The 23616-nt window shown below is 36.0% G+C and overlaps 1 protein-coding gene across 4 annotated transcripts in view; it reads left to right on the plus strand.

The window, feature by feature from the left end:
* Positions 1–23616, plus strand: part of PPP4R4 (protein phosphatase 4 regulatory subunit 4) — a 78358-nt gene that overhangs the window by 11515 nt on the left and 43227 nt on the right. For all 4 annotated transcript variants that reach the window (XM_080594278.1, XM_080594279.1, XM_080594277.1 and 1 more), the window contains exons 3-5: positions 13639–13741; positions 21965–22112; positions 23389–23462. In XM_080594278.1, the coding sequence (XP_080450404.1) occupies positions 13639–13741; positions 21965–22112; positions 23389–23462 (325 nt within the window). The remainder of the gene's footprint in view (positions 1–13638; positions 13742–21964; positions 22113–23388; positions 23463–23616) is intronic.

Below are 23616 nucleotides of genomic sequence, written 5' to 3' on the forward strand. Positions count from 1 at the left end.
CAGTATGTGCCCTTCTCCTGGAATTGCTTGGTAATGTCTATGGTTCAGTTTCCTTGCATGTCAAATGGGGATGAAACTAGCCAAAGACATTGACAACCTTAATGCTTCAGTGTTTTTAAATTAAGCTAGGCAAGGGGCCGTAAATACATACTTTAAAAATGCTAACCATGTTTTCCCTGTGAATATGAATTGATTGTATTGTCTCTGACAGAATAAGCATACGTAGAAGAGAAATGTGAAGGCTTCTGCTTTAATATGCATGTTTACATGGTAATATTACTTACATTATTGTGCAGGCCTGAAGATAAAAATGCTGGCTTTGAAGGGAGAAACAGAAAAGATGCCATTTTCACTGCTGAAATTGTAACAGAGCTTTCTGAGGAGGAGGATTTATGTCCATATTAAATAGCAAAACATGAGTCATTGCCTCATTGCTGTTTGCACCAAAATGCTTCTGTTACAAACAGTTAATCTCCCTTAAGTAATTTCATTTAAAAGCTCAGGATTAGAGTACCTATTTTTCTACCATTTTGGGAGCAAGACACGTAGAATACATTCTTCAGGTCAAGATTTATTTCTACTCTTGCCTTTTAAAATTGCAAAATACTAAATCAATGGAAAAGAGAGTGATGACTACAAATTAACCTACTTCTTTAGTACAGGGTTTAGCCCAAGAGTATGTCTATTTCCTCTTCCTTTTAATCACCATGTAAGGCCAACTGCAGGTGCATTTTAAGGGTTGCTTGTATATTCTGAACCTTGTGTGCCTGTTGTATTATATGCAAATAAAATACTTGCACCATGACTTTGTTCTAAACGGTTAGGTGCATACTGGTATGGAAAAATTAGCTAGTAAGAGTGGATAAATCTACTTTCACTTTGATCACCTGAACTGTCCCGCCTATTTTTAAGCAATGTTAGAGAGTACTTAGATCAATAAAATTGATAACAAAATCTTTGAATCTTATTTATTGCTAATTCTGAAGACTTTAAGTACTTACTTTTCTAGTACTTCATCCTACTTTCTGAATAAATGAGGATGTCTTTTAGTGAAGGACACAAATACTTAGTATTTTTATGTTTTGTTGCTCCCACTTTTTGAGTCCAACATGCAGAAAACTGATTATTCCCCCACAATGCTATTATTTCCCTTTCAAGTGCGTACATCTTATTTTTCCTTTTCTTTGCCATCATCCCTATGATTGAAAGCTTGCCTTAAACTCATTGTCTCCGGGAGACTACGTACAGAATACCAGTTGAGATGGCCTTTGTGACACCAATAAAGACTGTGTGGGTCCTGTGGTACAGCAGTTTTGAGTTTTGAACACACTGAAATTACACTGAAATTCTAAGGCCTGTGTGCAGTTTTTAAAGTTAAATTCCACCTGTGGATATCTATCTGCAAGGATGCCATATCAGATACCTAATCAAAGTATTATTCATGGAAGAATAATACATTGCTATAACATCCCACAACGGGTTTCGACTAGGGGTTTATTGACCTATACCTTTGAGTGATCTGTTAGTACTGTTTCTGGTAATAAAAAAAAGGGGGGGGGGGGGGGGGGGGGGGGGGGGGGGGGAACAAGAACAAACCGAAAGAAAAAAACAGTATTGTATCAGTAGTTGCCTTTTACTGTAACTTTTTTCTTTTTCCATGTTACTTTTATTTCCATCGAAGGATATTGATACTAAGATAGTAAATAGACAATCCAAGTATTCTGGTGGTTAAAACTGATACCCTGTGAAGGAGCTATGCAACTGAGCAAATTTGAGATGCATTCAAAAGAAAGAGAGATTCTTTTCTTCCAGAAATGATTCTGAACTAATTTTAGTAAATGTGGGTGGAATTACTGGAAAATGCTTTATTTATTCTTTCCATTGCAGAATGTCAAACTCTTTTTGGGATAATTGTACCATTAGAAATAATTTAAAATATGAGTATGTGAGGGGAAAAAATAGTCTAACAAGAGGCTGTTTAAGATCATTGTAGTGATTTTGGAGGTAGGGAACATTATTAAGACAGGCCTGGGGTTATAATTACCTAAACCTAGTTGGGTAGGCAGGAGGATTCTTATGTTTTGCTCTTAATGGTTTTTATCGGGAATGTAAATACAGATGAATTATCTGTATATATAATATGTATTTTTATTTACTGTTTGAAATTATTTTGCCAGAGAGGTGGAAATCTGCCAGACTTGCCATCGCTTCAATTTGTTCGTTCCGTTCACTGTGTTACCTGGTTTGATTATCGGTCCAGTCCAAACTGTACGCTGTCAATGGAAGAAATCTTGTATATTTCTGAGGGATGTGACTCTGACTCTTCATTTTAATTAAGAAGCTGATTTTCACCCTGCTTTCCAAAGTGAACATGAATCAAGTAAAGCACTTTCTTGTTTGACTGGATGTGAATCAGCAACAGCTTGAAATTGAAGTAATTTTTAGTTATTTGCATGTTTCTCTCAGAAAGCTGCCTTTGATCTGTGTCAGTTTCTGAGGGTTGAGAGAGCAACACTACAGTAAGCTGTATGACTTTGTATTGCTGATGCATGTAACTGTTTCAGCCTGATGTAGATGTCCATTACTTTTTGAAAATATCTGAATAATGAACAGAGGTAGAACAAGCAAGGCTTACCAATTCCAACCTGTCTAAAAGGTACCTTGTATGAGGGTTCATGGCTTTGTGTTTTCTAATTTTTTTTATTTCTTTTGAGTCACCAGGCCCTTTGAGTATGACAGAAGTAGTTTAATAACAATCTAGTGTTATTGGTTTGATGTCATTCTGAGTTCACTATCAGATTTCTTTGTTCGGGAAGAAAACGAACTGCATCTATAGCAAAAGTTTTGAAAGAGTTTCTAAAATTTCAGATGCATTTTTTAATGCTCACAATTTTACTTCCATATTTTTCAAATTGAAACAGGAGCTCAGTTCATATTATTTTATCTACCTACAGTATCTCTATCTCTCTAGATATTATACAGGTAGACATATAGGTATATTTCTCTTGCATATGCATGAAAATGCTGTGAGCAATAGCTTCAAACCCTTGGGTTCAGTCTCCCCGTACCTTTTTTGTTTTTCTTGTTGCTTTTCATTCATTCACTGACTTTTCCTGTACTCAGCATTTCTTAAAATGTCTCTATTGGTCTCTTTTCTATTTCCTTTTGGTTCATTCTTCTGTGTCATTTTGGAAATGGACAGTCAAGTGAGTCAGTAACAAGTGTGTTTTATGTACAATTTGTCTAAGTGACAATGATTGATGCAGCAGCTTAGTTTGTTATTCTGGATCTTACGAATCTATTTTAAAAAGTTTAAATTTTTTTTGGAAGATGGCTCAAAATTTGTACTTGTGTTTAAGCCTTAGAACATCATGGTTATTTTAGGCTTTTTCCATGGAATATCCTGAGTTGGAAGAGGCACCCAAGGATCATCGAGTCCGACTTCTGGCTCCACACAGGACCACCCTGAAAATCCAACCTTATGTCTGAGATCATCGTCCAAAGGCTTCTTGAACTCCGGCAGGCTCAGTGCCGTGACCACTGCCCTGGGGAGCCTGTTCCAGTGCTCAACCACCTTCTCAGACTTATCATCGTCTTTACCTTAAAACAAACTCTTACATAAAAAGCTTTTTAAATGAAGCAATGCAGATATAGACAAACAGACCAGTAACATTTGCTTTTCTAACCTGCGATGTGCATAATGGTATACCTGCATAATGGTTTGCTGATGGAATTAGTATAGCATAATTAGTTTTTAAATAAATGTTTGGAGAGACTCATTGCAAGGGATAAGGTGAAAGGGAGTGATATCTTCTGTTAGATCAGACAATATATCTTGAAAAAATAGAGAACTCTTGTTTAGAACTGCAAGTCCATTTTCTAAAGGGGAGGTTGAAATGTTCTTGATCTAGAAAAAAGTATCTTTATATTTAAATATTTATGAGAAGATTTTCATCAGCTTCCACAAGTGTTAGATTAGGGTTGCTATGAAAAAACAATGAGGAAGTGATAAAAGATGGAATATGTTATGTTCAGAAAGGATGAGTATGCATGATAAACAGACACGCAGATAAGTAATACAGCTTTTGGGTCTGTTGTGTATAATGCTCCTCAATTAAACGATTCATAAGTTGAAGACTAAGTAGACTTTAGTACTTGTTAGGTCATTTGAGGTGTTTATCCCTTTCATGCCACAAACAGCTATCTCTATGGATGAAATAGTGATACAACAAATAAGGTTGGAGAATGAAAAGACATCCTGTGCCTAAATTAGACTACAAGATAAATTTGGGTCAGCAGAAATAATTTACCCTTAGAAGGGTAAAATGCTTTGGTTAGCATGTGTAATTTTTTTCCCTACACTTCCTGTGCAGAAAAATTACAGACCTTGCACTTTTTCAGGAGAGTCTATATATCATATAGTACATAGTGTGGAATGGCAATTCTTGCTGAAAGTGAGAGTTGTAAATTATGAGTCAGTGGATGAAGACTGGGCAGAGGGAAGAATAGTATCAGCTACTACCTCGTTTTTGTTACATCATCTAGGGACTGGAAATTGCACTATCTTGATCTTGGAGTGAAGAGGCTGGTTTTATTTTTCAAATTTAGACTCAAAATAAAAACCACCAAGGTGGATGTTCTACCCAGAGACCATACAAAATGCAATATGTTATGAGTCACCTAAGAAGGAGGAAAACACCTCTTAGGAGATAGTAGTATTGATATTAGGCTAATAGTTGGGACAGAAAACATGTTCTTTTGAGACACTTCTTATATTCTTGAAACTTTTCTTAAAGTTCAAGGCAGGAAAGCTTAATATATTCTCACTGTGAGTTTAGACACTGATTACTAAAAACTGGTAATATTAGGAAGAGTGAAGTTGTATCATTATACTACCTTTTTGTTGGCTTAGGAAGAGAAAAGACTGTATGAAATCCTTTATTTGTTTGCTGAATAATTGTCAAAGAAAGAAACTTCAGCTGACTAAACTGATCCTGGTAAACAGGGTTAGTATGAATACAAAACTACTGTGGAGCTAAATAGGGGATTTCTGTTCTTATTTTAATTGCTCTAGAAGTTTCATGTGTAGTGGTATATGTTCAGATAATGTATGAAGATCAGATTCAGATATGCTCTAAAATGACCAAAGGTACATAGTTCTGAAGTGGAAGATAATGAAAAAGTGGTTTTGAGAAATGTGATTTTTTGATAGAAAACTCTTAAGAATGCCAGCTATAAGGAGATGGTCATACTGGGATATTATCGGGACTTCCAAATTCATTTAAAATGAGTATTAATCAGGTGCTACATTTTTGGATTCATCTTGTTTTCAGCAAAGTTACAGAAGCCTGAAAATACAAGTTTTTTTCTGTTTGACCTGGCAAGGCTGGTAATGGGACAGGAACAGTTGATGGGAAAAGCTGCTCGATGCTACTTTGCCCACTTCAGTCTTGGGCTTAGTTACAGCCTGGTTTATATCCCTATTCTAGAATCTTGCATAGTAGCCTAAATTTCATGTATATTGAAGGATGATGGGGTACACAAATTTTACCAGGTATAATTACACACAGAAAAAGGCCATTGGCTTCTAGGACAACTTAAATTAGTTTTGAGGTTGTTACGTGCTGTACCCAGCTAACTGTGACCCTGAAAAGTTGTTCTGACAGTGAAAAACATGCAACATATGGCTTAGGAGCCCCATTATTGTATTTTTATACATAAGATACATAATAAACATATAAAATAGTTAATGATACATAGATTTGGAATGAAGTATGCATGAGTGAGCAATGTGTTTTTTTTAATTCTTTTATGAGCATTTTTTCAAAAGGAAGCCTCTCTTTTAGCACCTGTACTGTGTCAGAAATGTAAACAATTTGATAAATCTGATAACTGTCTTTAAAAAAGGTATCCCAAATATCTTTATAGTTTCAAGTGATACGATAAAAACTATTGATTCCGGATACTCTTATTTGTCACTTGCAACATGGTAGAGGATAATGTGCAAACAATTTTGCAGCATTTTTGTCTATAAAAATCTCCCTTGCAATATATATATATATAAGTTCAAAACTGTTAATATTTCTACAACTCGTGCTTCTAAATCTTTATTCAGCCAAAGCTCTGAAAGAAAGTTATTTTAATAAAATGACAGATCCTTCTGTGGAACTGGGTCTGTTTATTATATACTTAACACAATATATGTCAGATAGATGTTTAGACACTCATAATTTATGCTTATAGAAGTATGCTTGAAATGTGAGTGTAGATAACGTGAATTAAAAAGAAAATTACTGCATTTCACATATGGTTTACACCAGTGTTGAGAAAGGATTACATAAAATACCAGAGTGTATGAGCATTCTTCTTGAAATAAAATCATTTGTTAATATTTGTGATTTCAGGACATTTTTCTGCTTTCTAGGATTTTTTCTTAAAAAACAAAACAAAAACGCAAACAAACCCCTGGAACTTAACAATCAAAGACAAAATTTTAAAATAAAAAACTTGTAGAAGTATTAGTTTTCAGTTAGCAAGAGTAGTCCCTAATAAATGTTAAGCCTGTCTCTCCCCTTCTGCATAGGAAAGACTGCTATATAAAAATCTTCACGTTACAAGTAGAGAAGATTCTCTAAGTAAATCTTATGCGCCGGGCACCTTTATGTTACTGACAAATATTTATCTGGATACCCAGTTTGCCTTGGCAGCCATTATATTCTGCAGGATGAAAGAAATTGTGGAGGAAGAAACGATGCTGAATGACTGTGAAAAGGGCTAGATCCTGTAAGAAATGTTGTAGTAGTAATCCATATCAAATCTAAGAAAAACTAAAATTTCTAGGTAGCTGAAGTCTGCGGGTGAATTTTAAGTTGCTAGATTTGTGCTTGCACAGTCCGCCAAAGCATATACATTTTGTGAAAACTAAGAATAAGATTTTGAAGAGTGTTTTCATATTATACTAATACCTCACTCACTGAAGTTGGCAAACTTTTATGTTTGTTTTCAACAAATGGAGATTTAGGCAAACAAAACATTCTGAAATCTTGAACTGAAAATAATGTCACTTGTGGGGTGATGGGTTAGCACTGTAATCCCATGTATCAGAACTTCTAGGTTTGTAAAAGTAAATTATACAAAACAGACTTCAGTGGTTGATTCAACAATGATTATTTAGCAAATCACTTTTGCTGAACGATACAGCTAGCTACAGCATTAAACAAAGTCAGTTCATAAAGACAGTGCTTTACTTTGAGCGTGGTTAAACCATTACTGTATCTCAGGCTTCCCTGCAATGCTGTGTTCTGCTCCTGTCATTGTGTTTTGCAGGCTAGAGCCAACAAATGAGAAAAAAAGAAAGATTTACATCTGTCTTCTCCTTTTGAAATTCCTTCGTGGTAACGTTCCTCTGGGGAACATTCAGTGGCTAATTTTTGTTCGTGCTGTAGAAGAAGCTGTAGTCTTTCATTTCCTTTCCAGATACAAATGTTCCTAATTGAGTACCTACAGACCTTTAATTTTTATATTATTTTGCAGAATATTTTTAAAATTAAACTCAAATTGGACTTTTTAAGCCTTTATTTTAAGTACCTATTTGAAAGATAAGAAATATTATCTGTCCTGAGCTTGACTAAGAGTTTGTAAATCTGGAAACACCTGTCCTGAATATAATGATAGAATCACAGGCCTGTGGTTGGAAGGGACCTGTGGAGATCATCTAGGCCACCTCCCTGCTCAAAGCAGGGTCAATTAAAACAATATATTCACTGTTTTGTCATGACCTCAGGATTTTGAGCATATCTAAGAACAGAGATTCCACTACATGTCCTGGCAACCCACTCCAATGTTTGAGCACTCTGATTTTATTTTTTTGTCCTATGTTTCAGTTTGTGCACATCGCCTCTTGTGTCACTGGGCACCACTGAGAAGAACCTACCTCCGTCTCCTTTACTCCCTCACTTTAGATATTTATACGTGTTAAGTAGGATCCAAAGCTTTCTCAGCTGGAGATTAAAAATCCCTGCTCAGTTTTTCAGATATTAGATGCTGTAATCTCTTACTAATCATTTTATGGCCCCATCACTCTACTAGCTCCAGTCTGTCTATGAGTTTTTGGTGAATAGAGAGGAATGAGCAGCTCCCTTGACCTGCTGGTGATGTTCTTCCTAACGCAGCCCAGGATGCTGTTAGCTTGCTTTGCTGGCTCCTGGTCAACTCATCGTCCACTGAGACGTACACATCCTCTTCTGACAAACTGCTTTCCAGCCGATAGACCCCAGCCTGTACTGGTGCATGGGGGTTATTCCCACATGGCTGCCAGACTTGCATTTCCCATTGAAGAATTTGTAAGATCCCTGTTGGTCCATTTCTGCAGCACGTTGAGGTAGCGCAGCCATCTTGTGTGTCGTCCACTCCTCCTGGTTTTGTATCATCTTCCTACTACCTGAGGGTGTACTCAGTTGCATCCCAGTCATTATGGAAGATATTGAATGGTTTTGCCCCTAGCGTGGACTCCTGAGTTACACCACCAGTGGCTGGTGTAACCATTTAAGCTTGATAATTATCCAATTTTCAGTCCACGTCACTTTCTGTTTATCTCACTTGTACTTCCATCAGTTTATCTGTGAACTGCTTATGGGAGTTGGTTTCAAAAACCTTGCTAAAATAAGATAGCATCCAGGCCAGTCATCTCATTGTAGAAGGCTGCCAGGCTGGTCAGGCATCATTTCCCCATCACAAATCCATGCTGACTACTCCCAGTCACCTTATTTTTTCCTTCATATGTTTGTAAATGGATTTCCAGGAGGATTTGCTCCAATCTCAAGGCAGTCTCATATAATGTAGGCCTTGTTTTATGAGGGTAGAAAAAGACAAGCAAAAGTGAAAGTAGGAGCTGGAGGGCAAGGCCTAGTGCTGCATTTGCTCTTGAGAAGTACCAGGTCTGTAATGAGCCTCGTGGTTAGAGGAGCTCTGGTACCGGCGGCTTGCAGCGAGCAGCTGGTATTGCAGAGACGGTGAGAATTAGGACAGGAGTGCTCAGGTGGCAGAGCTTTCCTCCTGGGCTGAGGATTCCCAGCATCGTAAAATCACTGGGATCTCATCTAGGATGAACTCAGAAGATGAGTCCTGAAGTTTTATCTTTAAATTATATGTATGGATGTTGCTTGCACAAAAGAGATCGAGCTAAATTGCTTCTAAGTATAGGGCTCTGTTGGAGTTCTATACTTAGCACTGTTAATAAAGGAATAGCACCTTCAGAGCATTAAGCATACTGTGACTGAAGAGAATAACTATTTAGTATTTATTTTCATGGATTTACTAGCACAAAAACATCTTAATCTGAGTGTTTAGCAATAATTCGCTTTAATCCCGAGGACTTTAATATTTAAAAGGAAGTGGAATGTATGGTGCAGCCTCTTTGGTGGAAACAAGAAAAATCTTCTGCAGTTGGAAAATTACAGGCTGTGTAGGTGTTGAAATGCCTCCTGCTTCACATCCTTAATTGGCAGCAAGCCAGATACTAAGCATTTCGGCTTTAAAGGGGAACACTGCCCTTTTCTTTACATTTCTGTCGGATGAAGTTGGTTGCATTTTTTTTAGTGGTTAGGATTTCTTTCACCTTGATACACAGTGAATAAATTATGCAAAATAAAACAGCATAGCTTCTCCAAGTTACTATGACCTTTTGCATTATTACAACTGGATAATATGAAGGTATACATCTTTTCCTTGCAGAGATTGCAAGCTGTATTGTAAGAAGGTGTGGGCCTCATCTACCCTGGAACCCTTTTCCACTTTGGGGGCTCTAGATTTCCCAATTCTGCTTTAAAGCTTTGTTGGAATTAGTATGTAATACTCAGAGAAATTTGCCATAAGCATGAAAGGCTTTAATATTCATTGCATTAAATTAGATAATAAAATGGCTTTGAATAATGCAAAAATAATGCAAGCTGTAAATAGATCAGTTATTAATTAAGTTAAATCCATTTTCAGTGGCTGGCACAATGTTGTTCTTTCATCGAGTTTGGATGTTACTGGGAGACATGTTTTTATGGGGAGAACTCATACATGTTTTCCAAATAAGATCGCAGGCATCCTAATATTAAAATCAGTCTAAAAATCTGTACTTTTATCCGTTATCACTGTTTTTGAATGGTGTTAAAAATGGCTTTGGTGTAGCTTTGCCCTGTCAAAGCTTGTCAACAGTTTTGTGTTTACAGACAACATTTAAAAATATGTAGTGGCGTGTGTGGTAACCAGCCATTAAATTGACTCCTTCTGCTTCTCAAGAAAATCACATCAGCTTACATCAGTGGTAGTCTGAACAGAGCATTAAAAAACAGAAATGCTGAGGTTTTTTTTTTCAGTTAGAGTATGCACCATATTAAATAAAAAGTCAATATTAGAAAAAAATGCGTTATTGGAATAGTCATATTCTTTATTCCAAAAGGAAGGTAGATAGCAGGAGAAAAAGATAACCTCCTATTCAAAAATATAGGAAACGTTTATTGTTTATATATTGTGAAGTCTTTTCTTGAGCTTGAAATTATGTATCTGAATTTTATCTTGTTTTCAGGTTGCTGAACTTTGTTTATTAATTTTTTTTATTGTGCTCTGCTATGGTGAATTTCAGTGTACCTTTTAAGAATTGTAGTATAATTTTCTGAAAGTTCAGAAAGGTGAGAAAATTTGCATGACACTGAGTTGTAAAAAAATATATTTTAAATTAACGTTGCTGCTTTCACAGCTACTGCTGTGAAGAAAATGGAAAACGAGGGAAGAGAAACTAAAGTCAAGATTCTTCAATTAAATGATCTGGTATTAGAACCACATGGAAAATCGATGGTATAGACAGAACTGGAACTCAGGATCTTCTGACCCTGACTCTGTTAACCTTTCTTTGGATCGCGTTACCTCTGACAAAGAAAAGAAGTAATTTATGAAAATCTGAAATAGACATATTTATTGGAAAAGAGTATTTTTATGTGTCTGCTGATACAAACATAGTTCTCAGCGTTATGCTGTAACATACATAGTCAATTTTTCATCTGTGTTGACCTCTCTCCCCAGCTGCAATTTCTGCTTGCTTTTTATTATAAGACTACAGATACAATAAATGTGGAGTGTCTGCTCTGGGAATGATTCCCAAATTCTGCTCAGAAGGTCAGAATATTGCAACCCTGGTTACATGTGTGATAACCTGGTTAGCATGTGTGATAACCGTAGTGCTGTGGTCGCAGCTTCCTGCTCACTTGTTACTCGTATTAGAATTCATGATAACTCTTCTATTTGGGTTTTTATCTTTGTAATATTTAAGATGTGTATGGTCCAAAAATAAAAGACAAGAATACTAATTCCAGGGATTCCTGGTGTGTAGCTCCCATTTAGAACACAGTTACTGCCATGACTGAGTTCATGAGAGATCCTTCTTGATTGCTCTTGGGCTTTTAGAGAAGTGGGAATGATCAGTCAATTAGCTGCTATAGCATCATGTTTGTTAGCTGCTATAGTCAGGCAAAGATTTCTGAAGGTGCTATATATTACTGTGTGAAAAATCAATGGGACCTCTCACAATGGTGAAGCTCAGCACAAACATGAATACCTGTAGGACTAAGGTGTGTAATGGGTTTCTGTGCGCAGGATCCATCATTTGCTCACTATGCAGGTGCACACAGCAGAGCTAGTGTTTGTGTCTGCCCTTATAGGTGGTAGAAGAAAACAGGTACACCAGGGGCATGGCCCATTTATTTAGGCTGAAATAAATTGCTCCTTATTCAGTCTTATTTCTCTTCATTGATTTTTAAGGGAAATTATCTCAGAAGTAGACATGCACAATCTAAAGTTAGTTTAATTCCATTGTGTATGCTTTAGACACATACTTTCAAGTTATTCTGTACAGAAAATAAGACATAAAGGAAATAGCCAGGTTTATGCTTTATGGAAGAGGAGGTTTTTGTTGGGGCAGAGGTTTTCACAGGTTAAGAACCTTACACAGTGTGATCGTTTGCAGGTGGTGAATTCAGTAATTACGCCTGTCTGCAGAATGGAAACCTAGCACAAAACTGAACTGTTGTGCGTGTGACTTTCAACCTTCCACAGACCAAATGAGGATTTGAGTTCTGGAATTCCTGCCTTCCAGCCTGTACTTACTCTTCCAAAACATACTCTCAGTCTTAGACAAAAAAACTGTCTTTGCAAGGACAGTGAAGAATACTCTTTCTTAATCTAAACAATTAAGTTAATGTTGATGTTATCTAATTGTTAAATATTTTCAGTAGGAAATTATAGAATGCAAAGAAAAAAAAATCTAGTAGGACGTGAAAATATTAATGTTAGGATATTCTAGTCTGTATTGATTTTAACCAAAGCTTCTTGCTTATTATACAAATATATTCTTGTTTGTAAAAGTACATTTATATGCATTTAACAAAATAGATTTAAATTGGCCTGCTTGACGGTACCTGTAAATAACTATAATTTCATCTGATCTTCTGAAAGACATAAATGTTGAGGATGATTTAGAGCATTAGTGGAATGTGTAAAGATCTTTTTAGCTCTAAATGCTGCACGAAGGTTTGCATCTTAACTGTGAATTGCCCAATGTACCTCAGTAGCAGAACAAAATTGGAAAGTTGTTCTGTAAATCTACTCTCTTGTGACCCATTTGTGTGCTTGTTCCCCTGTTGAGCTCATGCATTACACTAAGACACATTGGAATGACCAGGGGATGCAGAGTGGTATATGGAAGTATTTAAATGCAGTTTTACTATGGATTTCTTTTTAAAAATGTATGTATGATCATATTGAACACTTAATTACAAACACTAAGAAAAATGCTTGCGTGTGTACAATTGAGTGTAACATGCTTATTTAAAAAAGAGCTTGGCTGTTGGAACAAACTTGATTTTGTTTAGAAAAACAGATTTTATGCATTTAAACAGGAAAAAATGTTTTGATATTTAGTTTTATTGTTAATTTTGGCACCTGGGAATACTTGATCCTTTCTCTTCTGATTCTGTTTTGGAAGTTTATCAACTTGGATAGTTTTTATTCTCATCTCATGCCTTTTCCTCATTGTTACCTACCCATCCATCTCTCTCTTTTTTTTTTTTCTTTTCTCTTTCAATTATGGGATACTATCAAGAGACACAGGATAAGAAAAACAAAGGATCTATAATCTAATCAAGCTTTTGCATGCATCTTTAATCATGTTTGACAATATACAGCTGATTATTTTCCCTCAAAAAAGCAAAAATCATAGGTTCCTGTTATAACATTATATGTTGAGTAGTTTTTGTTTATTTCTTCCATCTGCTTTCTTCCTATCCTTTATCACTCGTATTTATATAATAGAAGAAGATTGCACAAAACCACTGCTTTGATTATCCAGTTTGAAATAAAAGTTTATTTTTTATATATTTTAGAACATTCCATATTAGAAATGATACATAACAGCTTTTTATGGTTGATATGCTTTTAATACTGTTTTCTACTGCTTATTATATAAAAGTTATGATGCTTCTTTTGACTTACTAACTTGTGTGGGGGGGCGAGCGAGGGGCTTTTTTTTTGTTTTTTAGATGACAATTGTGATCTTGTAATCATCTTAGAGAGTAATGTGTTTGTATGTGTTTTTGTAAGTTCTGGCCAGGATATCCAAGGAACCAGTGTGGTGGCAAATCTTCCAGTTCTGATGCGACAGAACCCTGCAGAAACACTTCGTCGTGTTTTACCAAAAATACGAGTAAGTTTGTGTGTCATGAGGTTTGAATGCATCTTTTTCTGCCAGTCCACGTACTTTAAAAGGGTAAAAAAAAACTTAAATATTTTTTATTGCAGACTTGCTCATTAGAAGAGGTATGTCCAACAGATCTTTGACGTTAATTGACTGAATTTATGTAGTTTTGAAAAATGTTACAACGGGAAAAGAAAGCAGAAGTAATACTGTTTACATATTCTAAAGAGTTACCAGTGTTTTGACAGCTTTTTGAGAACTCTTTTTGAGGACCAGCCAGTCGTAATGGTTCATTTTGACATTCTCAATCTCCTCCCAGTCAAACATTTAAGATTTTCATGAAGCAATCCAGAAAACACACTTTGCTTTTAGCTGTCCCAAGATTCATTTACTGCCCTCCAAATTTTTAGTAAGCCACTTCTAGCTGTGATAAATGCATGCTGTCCATGCAATGTTAAAACAATATTTTTATGCATGTATTTATTTGGATAAAGAATATCTTAAACAAAAATATCTCTGTATTTATACTCCGCCCCAGGTGTGACCCATGGATTAATATAGCGTAGAAGAAATGACAAAGTTAATTTAAGGTGTGGTTTTAGGAGCAGCTTCAACCAAATAAAACTGCATGACGAAACAGATGTTAATTCCTTTTAGGTATATAAAGTCAAATGCAAAGCCTAATAAGTCTAAAGGTATGTAAGGCTACGGCAGGAATTAAGATTTCAAATACGTTAGCATGCTTGATTTTCAGTGATTTTAAGACGATCAGCAAAGTGGGAAAATATATTATTTTTGGCTATCAAAATATCTGAAAATTTATTTTGATAACAGCAAATTGCTGAGTTTTCTTTCATTTGATCAGGGTATTGTCAGTCTTCTGTTGGTACCATTAACATTTTTTATGTGATTAAATCAGTGTTTTGATTTAGAACAATCTGTGGCCTAGTCTCACGCAACAGATCACTTTGATTTGAGTCTTTTTCTAATTTATACAAATTATCAGCTAAAAGATCACTGTGTTTGTTAGTAGCTGTTTAGGTGAACGCATATGCTCTGCATGGGAAAGGTGGTAGAAAATCAGAGGATTGCCTGTAGAAATTGTATTTTTAAAGCTCTGAGTTGCCTTCATATCTTTATGGACAGACTGAGCACCCCCATACATTTTTAGAGAAGCCGTTGACATTTCCAGTAATGCAATTCAGTCATGATTTTACTAGCCATTTTGTAGAAGTTAGGGTTTTTCCCCATGTGAATTTAAAATTATTACCCCTTTTTATACAGTTTGCCAACAGGAATGTAATTTTCTTGTTGCAAACAGCCAATGGTTGAGGAAGAGTATTTAGATCACTTCAAGAAGATGGAAAGAGTTTAGCTAGTTACTGACTCAAGTATCAGTCTGACAATTTTCAATATGTAGAACTGAAAGCTTGAGTTATATTCTTGCCCGCTTTGTCTGAAGCACTTTAGGGATAAGAAGAAAAACAGTCTTCTGTAGTAGCTGCTCTGAGTTTTCTTGCTATGTCTGTATCAGATTCTCACTGTCAGATGTAAGAAAGAATATAATTATATTAGTAACAAAGGTGACATGGCTGAGTCACATGCTTACATTGCAGTTTTCTGTCTATCGAGGAGATGATTAATAAATTGCAAAGTGGGCCCATGTGATAATGGTATTTGTTTGTTCCAGTAAATTCTCATTTATATTTCATTGTTTTCTTTGCTGAAATTTTGAAGAAATTAATTGCTTCTTCTATTGACAGGCTGTGTGGATATATATCTCTCAGGTTTTAAAAAATAAATTATTATTATTAAGCCAGCTACCTTATTATATTAATAAAATAATTTTAAAAATACTATGTAAAATAATTTGGTGTATTTCTTATTGCCTGTGGAATTAGTCTTAAGCTGTATCCTCTGTCTCGTAATAGAAATCATAGAAAAAAAATCATAGAATTGTTAAGGTTGGAAAAGACCTCCAAGATCATCTGGTCCAACCATCACCCTACCACCAATGTCACCCACTAACCCATGTCCTGAAGTGCCACGTCCGACCTTTCCTTAAAACACCCTCAGGGATGGTGCCACTACCGCTTCCCTGGGCAACCCGTCCCAATACCTGACTGCTCTTTCTGAGAAGAAATGTCTTCTCATTTCCAACCTAAGCCTCCCCTGGCACAACCTGAGGCCATCCCCTCTAGTCCTATCACTAGTTATCTGCGAGAAGAGGCTGACCCCCAGCTGCCTACACCTTCCTTTCAGGTAGCTGTAGAGAGCAATGAGGTCTCCCCTGAGCCTCCTCTTCTCCGGACCAAACAACCTGAGTTCCCTCAGCTGCTCCTCATAGGACTTGTGTCTCAGGCCCTTCACCAGCTTCGTTGCCCTTCTCTGGACACGCTCCAGGACCTCAGTGTCCTTCTTGTAGTGAGGGGCCCAAAGCTGAACACAGCACTCGAGGTGTGGCCTCACCAGAGCTGAGTACAGGGGGACAATCATCTCCCTGGTCTTGCTGGCTACACTATCCCTGATACAAGCTAGGATGCTGTTGGCCTTCATGGACAAAGTGCAGGACCTGGCACTTGGCCATGTTGAATCTCATCCCACTGGCCTCTGCCCATCGACCTAACCTGTCCAGGTCCCTCTGCAGGGCCTTCCTACCCTCCGGCAGATCAACACTTCCCCCCAACTTGGTGTCATCTGCAAACTTACTGAGGGTGCCCTCAATTCCCTCATCCAAATCATCAATAAAGGTATTAAAGAGGAGAGGCTGTTGGGAGACAGTTCAGTGTTTGTGAGAAATAAATGTAATGAAGTATATTTTGCTCATTTGTTAGGAATTGATAGAATGAGAGGTGATGAACAAATATGTATGTAGCCCTCAATATGATTATATAGCAAATACTTTTCCTTAGGATACTTAAATGGAAGCTCTACCACATACTTTTCAGCAGGAGGGTCTTAGCTTCTGCATGGTGGATGTACTCAGTAATATTCCATGCACCAATATATACTGGGGGCTACCCAGCTGGAAAGTAGCTTTGCAAAGGACCTGGTGGTCCTGATGGATGCCATGTTGAACATGAGCCAGCAATGTGCCCCTGCTGCAAAAAAAGGCTAGTGATGTACTGGGCTGCATTAGGCAGGATATTGCCAGCAGGTTGTAGGTGATTCTGTGAATATCAGACATCACCTTTCAACTTTGTAGTATCTCCTGGGACTTCTGTGACTCCAGGAGACTTCTAATTCTTAAGAGGATCTGTTCCAACTTCGATGTGATTGCTTAAATTCAGCAAATGGCCAAGAAGTAGCTGTCCTCAGAACTGAGGACTGACAGATTGTTTAAAAACATTGAGTACTTCTATTTGACGTGTTCTGTGCTATAAAATGTAGGCCAATAGACACTATTTTAAAAAATATTTATATATATAATGCTTTGAGAAAAAGAGTGACTTGAAATTGCAAAGTAATTGAAAGCCTTTTAACTTACACCAAGTTTCTGCAGTTACTACCACATGTTATTCTGACATACCATAATGCATTCTTTCCTAAACCAACCTACTGGCTTCAAGAAAACCTTTTTTAAAATTTTCCATTTAAAATACTGAATCAATTTTTGTCACTGGTCTTTCTACTTTGAGAGCAGAGTATTTCTGAAATGAGGGAGTAACAAAAAACAGAAGAAACTGTGGTGATTTTTTTTTTAACTTAATATGTCAGGTGTTACAGAGTTGATGTGTTTCCATCAAGGCCATTTTCAGGCTATGTTTCTTAAGTATTAGTAAACTGATGTTTTTATATATTAATATAAAGGAAAAAATATTTTTTGTTACAATTTAAGAGTCGAGGTAAATAAGCTGTTGGAAATGAAAATTCTGCTTTGATTCTGCAACAAAATAATTATGTATGAACAGGAAATAACTGTGGAGAAATGGTAGAATTTGCCTCTCTCTCTTTAATAAAATGTCTAACATAGGAATACAGTTTTTCCTTCTAGTCTTATTTTTTATGTAGGAACGGAGAAAAATTTTAAAAGGATGATTATTAGCATGATCGAGGCCTGGGGCCCGGAAAATATCTGGGAGTACACTGGGAGTTAGAGATTAGTTTATTCAGATCAGGAGGCACTTAATTACTTTGTAAAAATATCTTCCTGCATAATAATAAAAGCCATTTAACTGGAAACAGTATATGAAGAAACAAGTTAGGAACTGAAGACAGAAAAATTAGAATGAAGCAGACATTATTAATAATAAATATGATCAATCTTTAACAGACTAACTGAGAAAAGTGGTGGATTTTTCATCTTGCAGTGTCTTTTAAATCCAAACTGAATGCCTTTCTGGATGATAAATTAAATGAAATTTAAGTTAATGGGCTCAAGGCAGAGGTGAAAGAGTGAAATATAGTGGCTTCTGGTTTATAGACAGCCAGTCTATATCCAAATGTACCTTTTAGCTTTAAACCTTGTAAATTAGAACTTTCATATGTCTATGTGATAAATTTATTTCTGCGGATATACTCTTACAAAGCTGGTCCTTCAATGGTGTTTTGTTGTCTAATATTTATTATTGGTAACAGAACAGTTATATGTATGTTTATTGTATTTTTAACATGTACTTCAGTGTCTTTGACTGCAAAATAGTATTTGGCATCCCTAGCCACTTGACTTTTTTGTTTTTTCTTATCCTAGTTTTTATTGGAGAAATAGTCCTGACCATTAAATGGAAACTGTATAGTTTACAATGGCATAGCCAACTACTCGACTGCAGTTACATTCCTGCAAATGTAGTCTGGCATTGCAAGGATCTAAGTTGACTTAAATTGCTGCAATTGGTTTCACAACTGTAGATTGGGAAAAATAATTTGTAAATTCAAATTTGCACGTGAAAAATGAGTTAAAAAGTAGTTTCAGGGTTGTATTTATCTGAAAGTATTGTCACCATGTAATTGGATAGGAAAACCAATGTACTTCTTTAGTGTATTTGCTGAAACACAAAAGCAAAAATACTGTTTTTATTAGAGCTGAGAATAAAACAGATTCAGGCAGAAATACATGCAACAAATTTTCTGGCTGTCTGGATTACAAATTTCAATTTCATTTGTGGGAAATTTATTAACCTGGTTACTTTTGTAAATAAATAAATAACATAACATATATATGCAAATTGCTTATCTTTTTTCAATAAACAATTAAAATGATACCAAAGACTCTTTGTATATTTAACATAATTATTTTAGGTCTGAGATATGCAGAATAAAATAAGAATATATATGCAGAAGATAATATGAGATATGCAGAATAAAATAATAAAATAACACTGAATTAAACATAGAAGATCTAATGATTAAATTGAGTATCGGTAGTTTGGTTATGGCAATAAAACAAATATATCTCATTTAGATGCTAAAAAAGGAATGAGATTATGAAATATCTTTGAAATTGTATGGTTAAAATGAAGTGGCATCCTTGTATCAGTTCTTTTGCATAGAGGTCCCCACTCTGGGTTTCTCCGTGCACCTCCTCATGAATCTTGGAAGTCATTGGTTTAGCAATGAATCTTGGAAGTCACATGCAGGTTTATCATTTTCTGTTCATGGCTGCTGCCACCAGAAGCAGCGGAGGGAGATTTCAAGTGTCTGTCCGATTTTAGGTGTCTGTCTGATTTTTCCAAATTCTGTAACTGCATAAAACTGTGGCTACTCTTGTTGAAGTATATAAATCAAGCCTTATCCAAAGCTGTGTGATTAGTTCCAGACTTGTTTTCACTGTTACTGATTTTCCTGATATATCAGTCTCCCCTTGAAAGCTTTTCTTTTTTCCTCATTGATTTTATAGTTTAGGAAGAGTGGGGTGATTTTCACGCTGCCTTATACCTATTTTAAGGTCCATTCTCATTGTATCTTCTTTAATTCTCCTTTTTTTGATGTGTATTTTGAGTCCTAAATGAAAACTTCTGTCACGTCACCACGGTTACTAAAATGACAGACTAAGTTTCTACTTACAGCTTTCTTTCAAGAGGATTCTGTTGCTGCAGGACATAAAACACACTAAACTAGTTAATTTTCTGTTTTCTGATTAAAGGAATAAGTCATGCTTTCCAAATTTTCCAAGTTTTGAAGCCTGAATTTAACTTCTAGACTTCAGGAAAATTCAAGAATACGTCAGTACCCTTAAATTCCTTTAAATGTGCTTGTCTGAATAGGAGAGACAGAAAAACCTTTTTTTTTTTCTCCAGAGTGGGAACCTTTGGAGATTCCATGTGTGGAAAAATACACTACTTTCTAAATATATACATTTATATTAAGTATATTTAGATCATCCAGCTTGAGTTCAGTCCGGCTGAAATAAGAAGGGGAGACCCATACATCTTTGTAGGTGGATCTGTACAGTTCTGAGTGCAAACATCAATGCAGGCAGATATGTAAGCAGTCTAGAAATTTACGATTTAATGTCTCCTGAGGTCTATGAGGAGACACATCCAAAGAATGTTTTCTTACGCATGATTATCCAGATCTGTGGAGGAGACTATTTGGAAACTTGATTTGATAGTAAGTAAGCCTGTTTGCATACTAAGCAAGTATGTCCATAACTGGAGTGCAGCTAGCTCCATTGTGGTCTGATCTGTGAAGTCTCAGCATCCACAGTGTGAGTGATAGTTCTTTTGGTTATTTTGGGGTTGTAAACCAAGTGTAAACCAAAATCCCAGAACAGTATGCACTGGTATTCGGATCCCAGCAACATTTTTTAATTACAAAATTAATTGGTGGTCTTATTCTTGGCTATGGCTTTAGTAATAGCAGGAGAGGAGCAAGGACAGGCAGTCTGTGGAGATAAGAGGGTGGTTTCCATGGCTATTGAATGCAAACATTTTATCACACTTTGGTAAGCTGCACAATGCTGTTTCTATTTGTCATTTTTTGTGGTGGAAATGCTGTTATAAATATTCACAAACATATATATAATAAATAATATAATATAATAATTATATATATTATATATTACATAATGAATACTATATAATAAATACATATTAAAAATAAAGAGTTAATGAGGTATAAATAAGGATTTTCTCTGAAATCAGATAAACTAAAAATTAGGCTTTGCTGCACATTTGCACACACAAACTGGTTGGCATTTCTGTAATGAAAACTTTGTTGTTCTACTCTGAAGTAAGCAAAGTCTAAATCATTTCTCAGGTGTTCTCTGTAAACTGTAAGTTCTCAGCATAATTCTATATAATGCTTAGGTGTATAATGGATATTTTCTTATTTGGTTTACATGTGTTTTTATTTACATAAGAATCAGTTTATCTTTGATTTTTAATATGTGATGTGAGAAAGCACTTTATTTCAAGCACATTAAAAAAAGCAGAAACGAAACATATAGAGTGCTGAATAGGAAATACAGGCTTTTAAGCTGATACAGAGTTTGGAATCACTTGTAAAATGATTGTAATGTTTTAGTAGAATGATACATTTAGAGAAGTAAACTGATGAAATTTTCATGTAGCTGATAGATGTGTACATACTTAAAATGAATACTATGTCCTAGATTGCATTCTGCAAGCTTTTTGGGATGTGAAAAAATCTGAAATTTAAAGTTGCTTTTTGCTTCATTCCAAAAATTCAGTAATATTTCATTTCCATATTCTGTATGTTTATTTTTTGAAGTGATGCTTTTAAAGACAATCTAATAGTTATATTTCTTATATGTTAAAACCAAGTGCTAGTAAATGCCAAGTTACCTCAGTAAATACTGTGGTACATCTTGCTCTGTTTTTAAGATGATCTCTATATTTACATTTTCATTTGTGTTTCGTGTGAGCTGGCAAGAAAGGAAATTCAAATTACCTTCCATTATTTTAGTATTGCTCACTGGATGAATGAAATATATATATATTTTAATTCATATGCACAAACAGAAGCAGAAGTGCAATTGTTATCTGGCCTGTTTTCTGCATCTCATTTTGTAAAGTAGAAACATCCACACTGATGAAATTGAAAGTCAGAGAAAATATGAATAACTTTATTTTTCTTTAAAAGTTCATTTTATAGTATCAGAGATCTGAATATCCCCAATTAATCACTGTTATGGGAAAATAATTTTACAACCAATTTTGTAGTTTACCCAGGTCCTTGCATACTCATTCTTAAAACTGAATAAAATTTTGAATGTTCTTTCAGTACAATTCTGCCTCATGTTCTAAACCGATATAATTTCTGATTATACAGGAGGTGCTGCATGTTGCAGGAGTGGAAATGCAGTTAACAGCTGCTGTTTCATTTTTGACTGTTCTGCAAGATGAGTCGGTGTCCATTCATACGTACTCCCACTCCTTCCTACACATCATTCTCCAGAACCTGGAACACAGAGATGCAGGTCAGGGCTGTACAGCTACACTGATGACTGAGTATTTCTGTTAATTTTGTTTCCTTAGTGACAGTACAGTACTGTGTAAAGCAGTTAAGTGACTTTATATCTAGACTTGTATGAAATAAAAGATTTTTGCATGCTGATCATGTACGTACTGATTTTTAAAAGTAGTTCTTTATACTGATTGAAACAATCAAAAGCACTTACTCTGTTTGAAAGACTAAATCTAAAAGTTGTTACTGAGTCCACGCTTCTGTTGAAGCATCAGAATTCTGTGGCTGAGAAAATGAAGGGAGAAGAGTTGATATTTCTTCTTTAATGGTTAGTTTTTCTTAACTTCTGTTACACTATTTTTAGGATACAAAGGAAAAACAAAAGGGCCTCTTTTAACACTAGAAAATTTCAGTGGGGACAAGAAAAGGTTATGCTCCTAAATGAGAAAAATTGTCTTTTCAAAATAGAGTAATTATTTTCCTGTAGAAGAATTAATAAGGCAAAAGTAATGGGGACAGAATTTGGTTCTCATCTATCCTGCTTCTTAATCACAGAATCAGAATGGTTTGGGTTGGAAGGAACCTTAAGGATCACCCAGTTCCAACCCCCTGCCATGGGCAGGGACACCTCCCACCAGACCAGGTTGCCCAAAGCCCCATCCAGCCTGGCCTGGAACACCTCCAGGGATGGGGCATCCACAGCTTCTCTGGGCAGCCTGTGCCAGGGCCTCACCGCCCTCTGAGTGAAGAATTGCCTCCTAACATCTAATCTAAATCTACCGTCTTTCAGATTAAAACCATTACAGCTTGCCATATCACTACAAGCTCTTGTAAAAAGTCTGTCTTCAGCTTCCTTATAGGCCCCCTTTAGGTACTGGTAGGCCACTGTAAGGTTTCCCTGGAGCCTTCTCTTTTCCCCAGGACTGAACAACCCCAACTCCCTCAGTCTGTTCTCATAGGAGAGGTGCTCCAGCCCTCTGATTGTCCTCAAGACCCACCCCAGCAGGTCCATGTTGTGGACCCCAGAGCTGAGTACAGTACTCCAGGTGGGATCTCAAGAGAGCAGAGTAGGGGGGGGAGAATCACGTCCCTTGACCTGCCAGTCACACTTTTTTTGATGCAGCCCAGTTTTAATGAGTGTCTGAAATTTTGAATATTAATTTAATGTCTTTTAATTATATATCTCCTTGAAGAGGTAAATAGAAAAAGAGAGAAGTAATTTTGTAAAACTGATGGGTGTTTTGTTATTATATGTACAACATAACATATAACCCATTTCTTTCTGACAGGTGTCAGCAATGCATGGCTAGAAACCCTTCTTGCTGTAATAGAAGCTTTACCCAAAGAGACTATCAGACACGAGGTAATAATATTCTCCCCACTTACGCTAGCAACAAATAAAAGATTGTAGTTTCCTGCCAGGCTCATTTCACATCAGTACGATTTGTTGCAGTTCTATGCCTGTGAAAGCAGTAATGTTTGTGGAACATACTGTAAGAGGGGAACGTGCTAAGGCG

This window comes from Anser brachyrhynchus (genome assembly GCF_964034855.1).
Source record: "Anser brachyrhynchus genome assembly, chromosome: 5".
Classification (NCBI taxonomy): Eukaryota; Metazoa; Chordata; class Aves; order Anseriformes; family Anatidae; genus Anser; species Anser brachyrhynchus.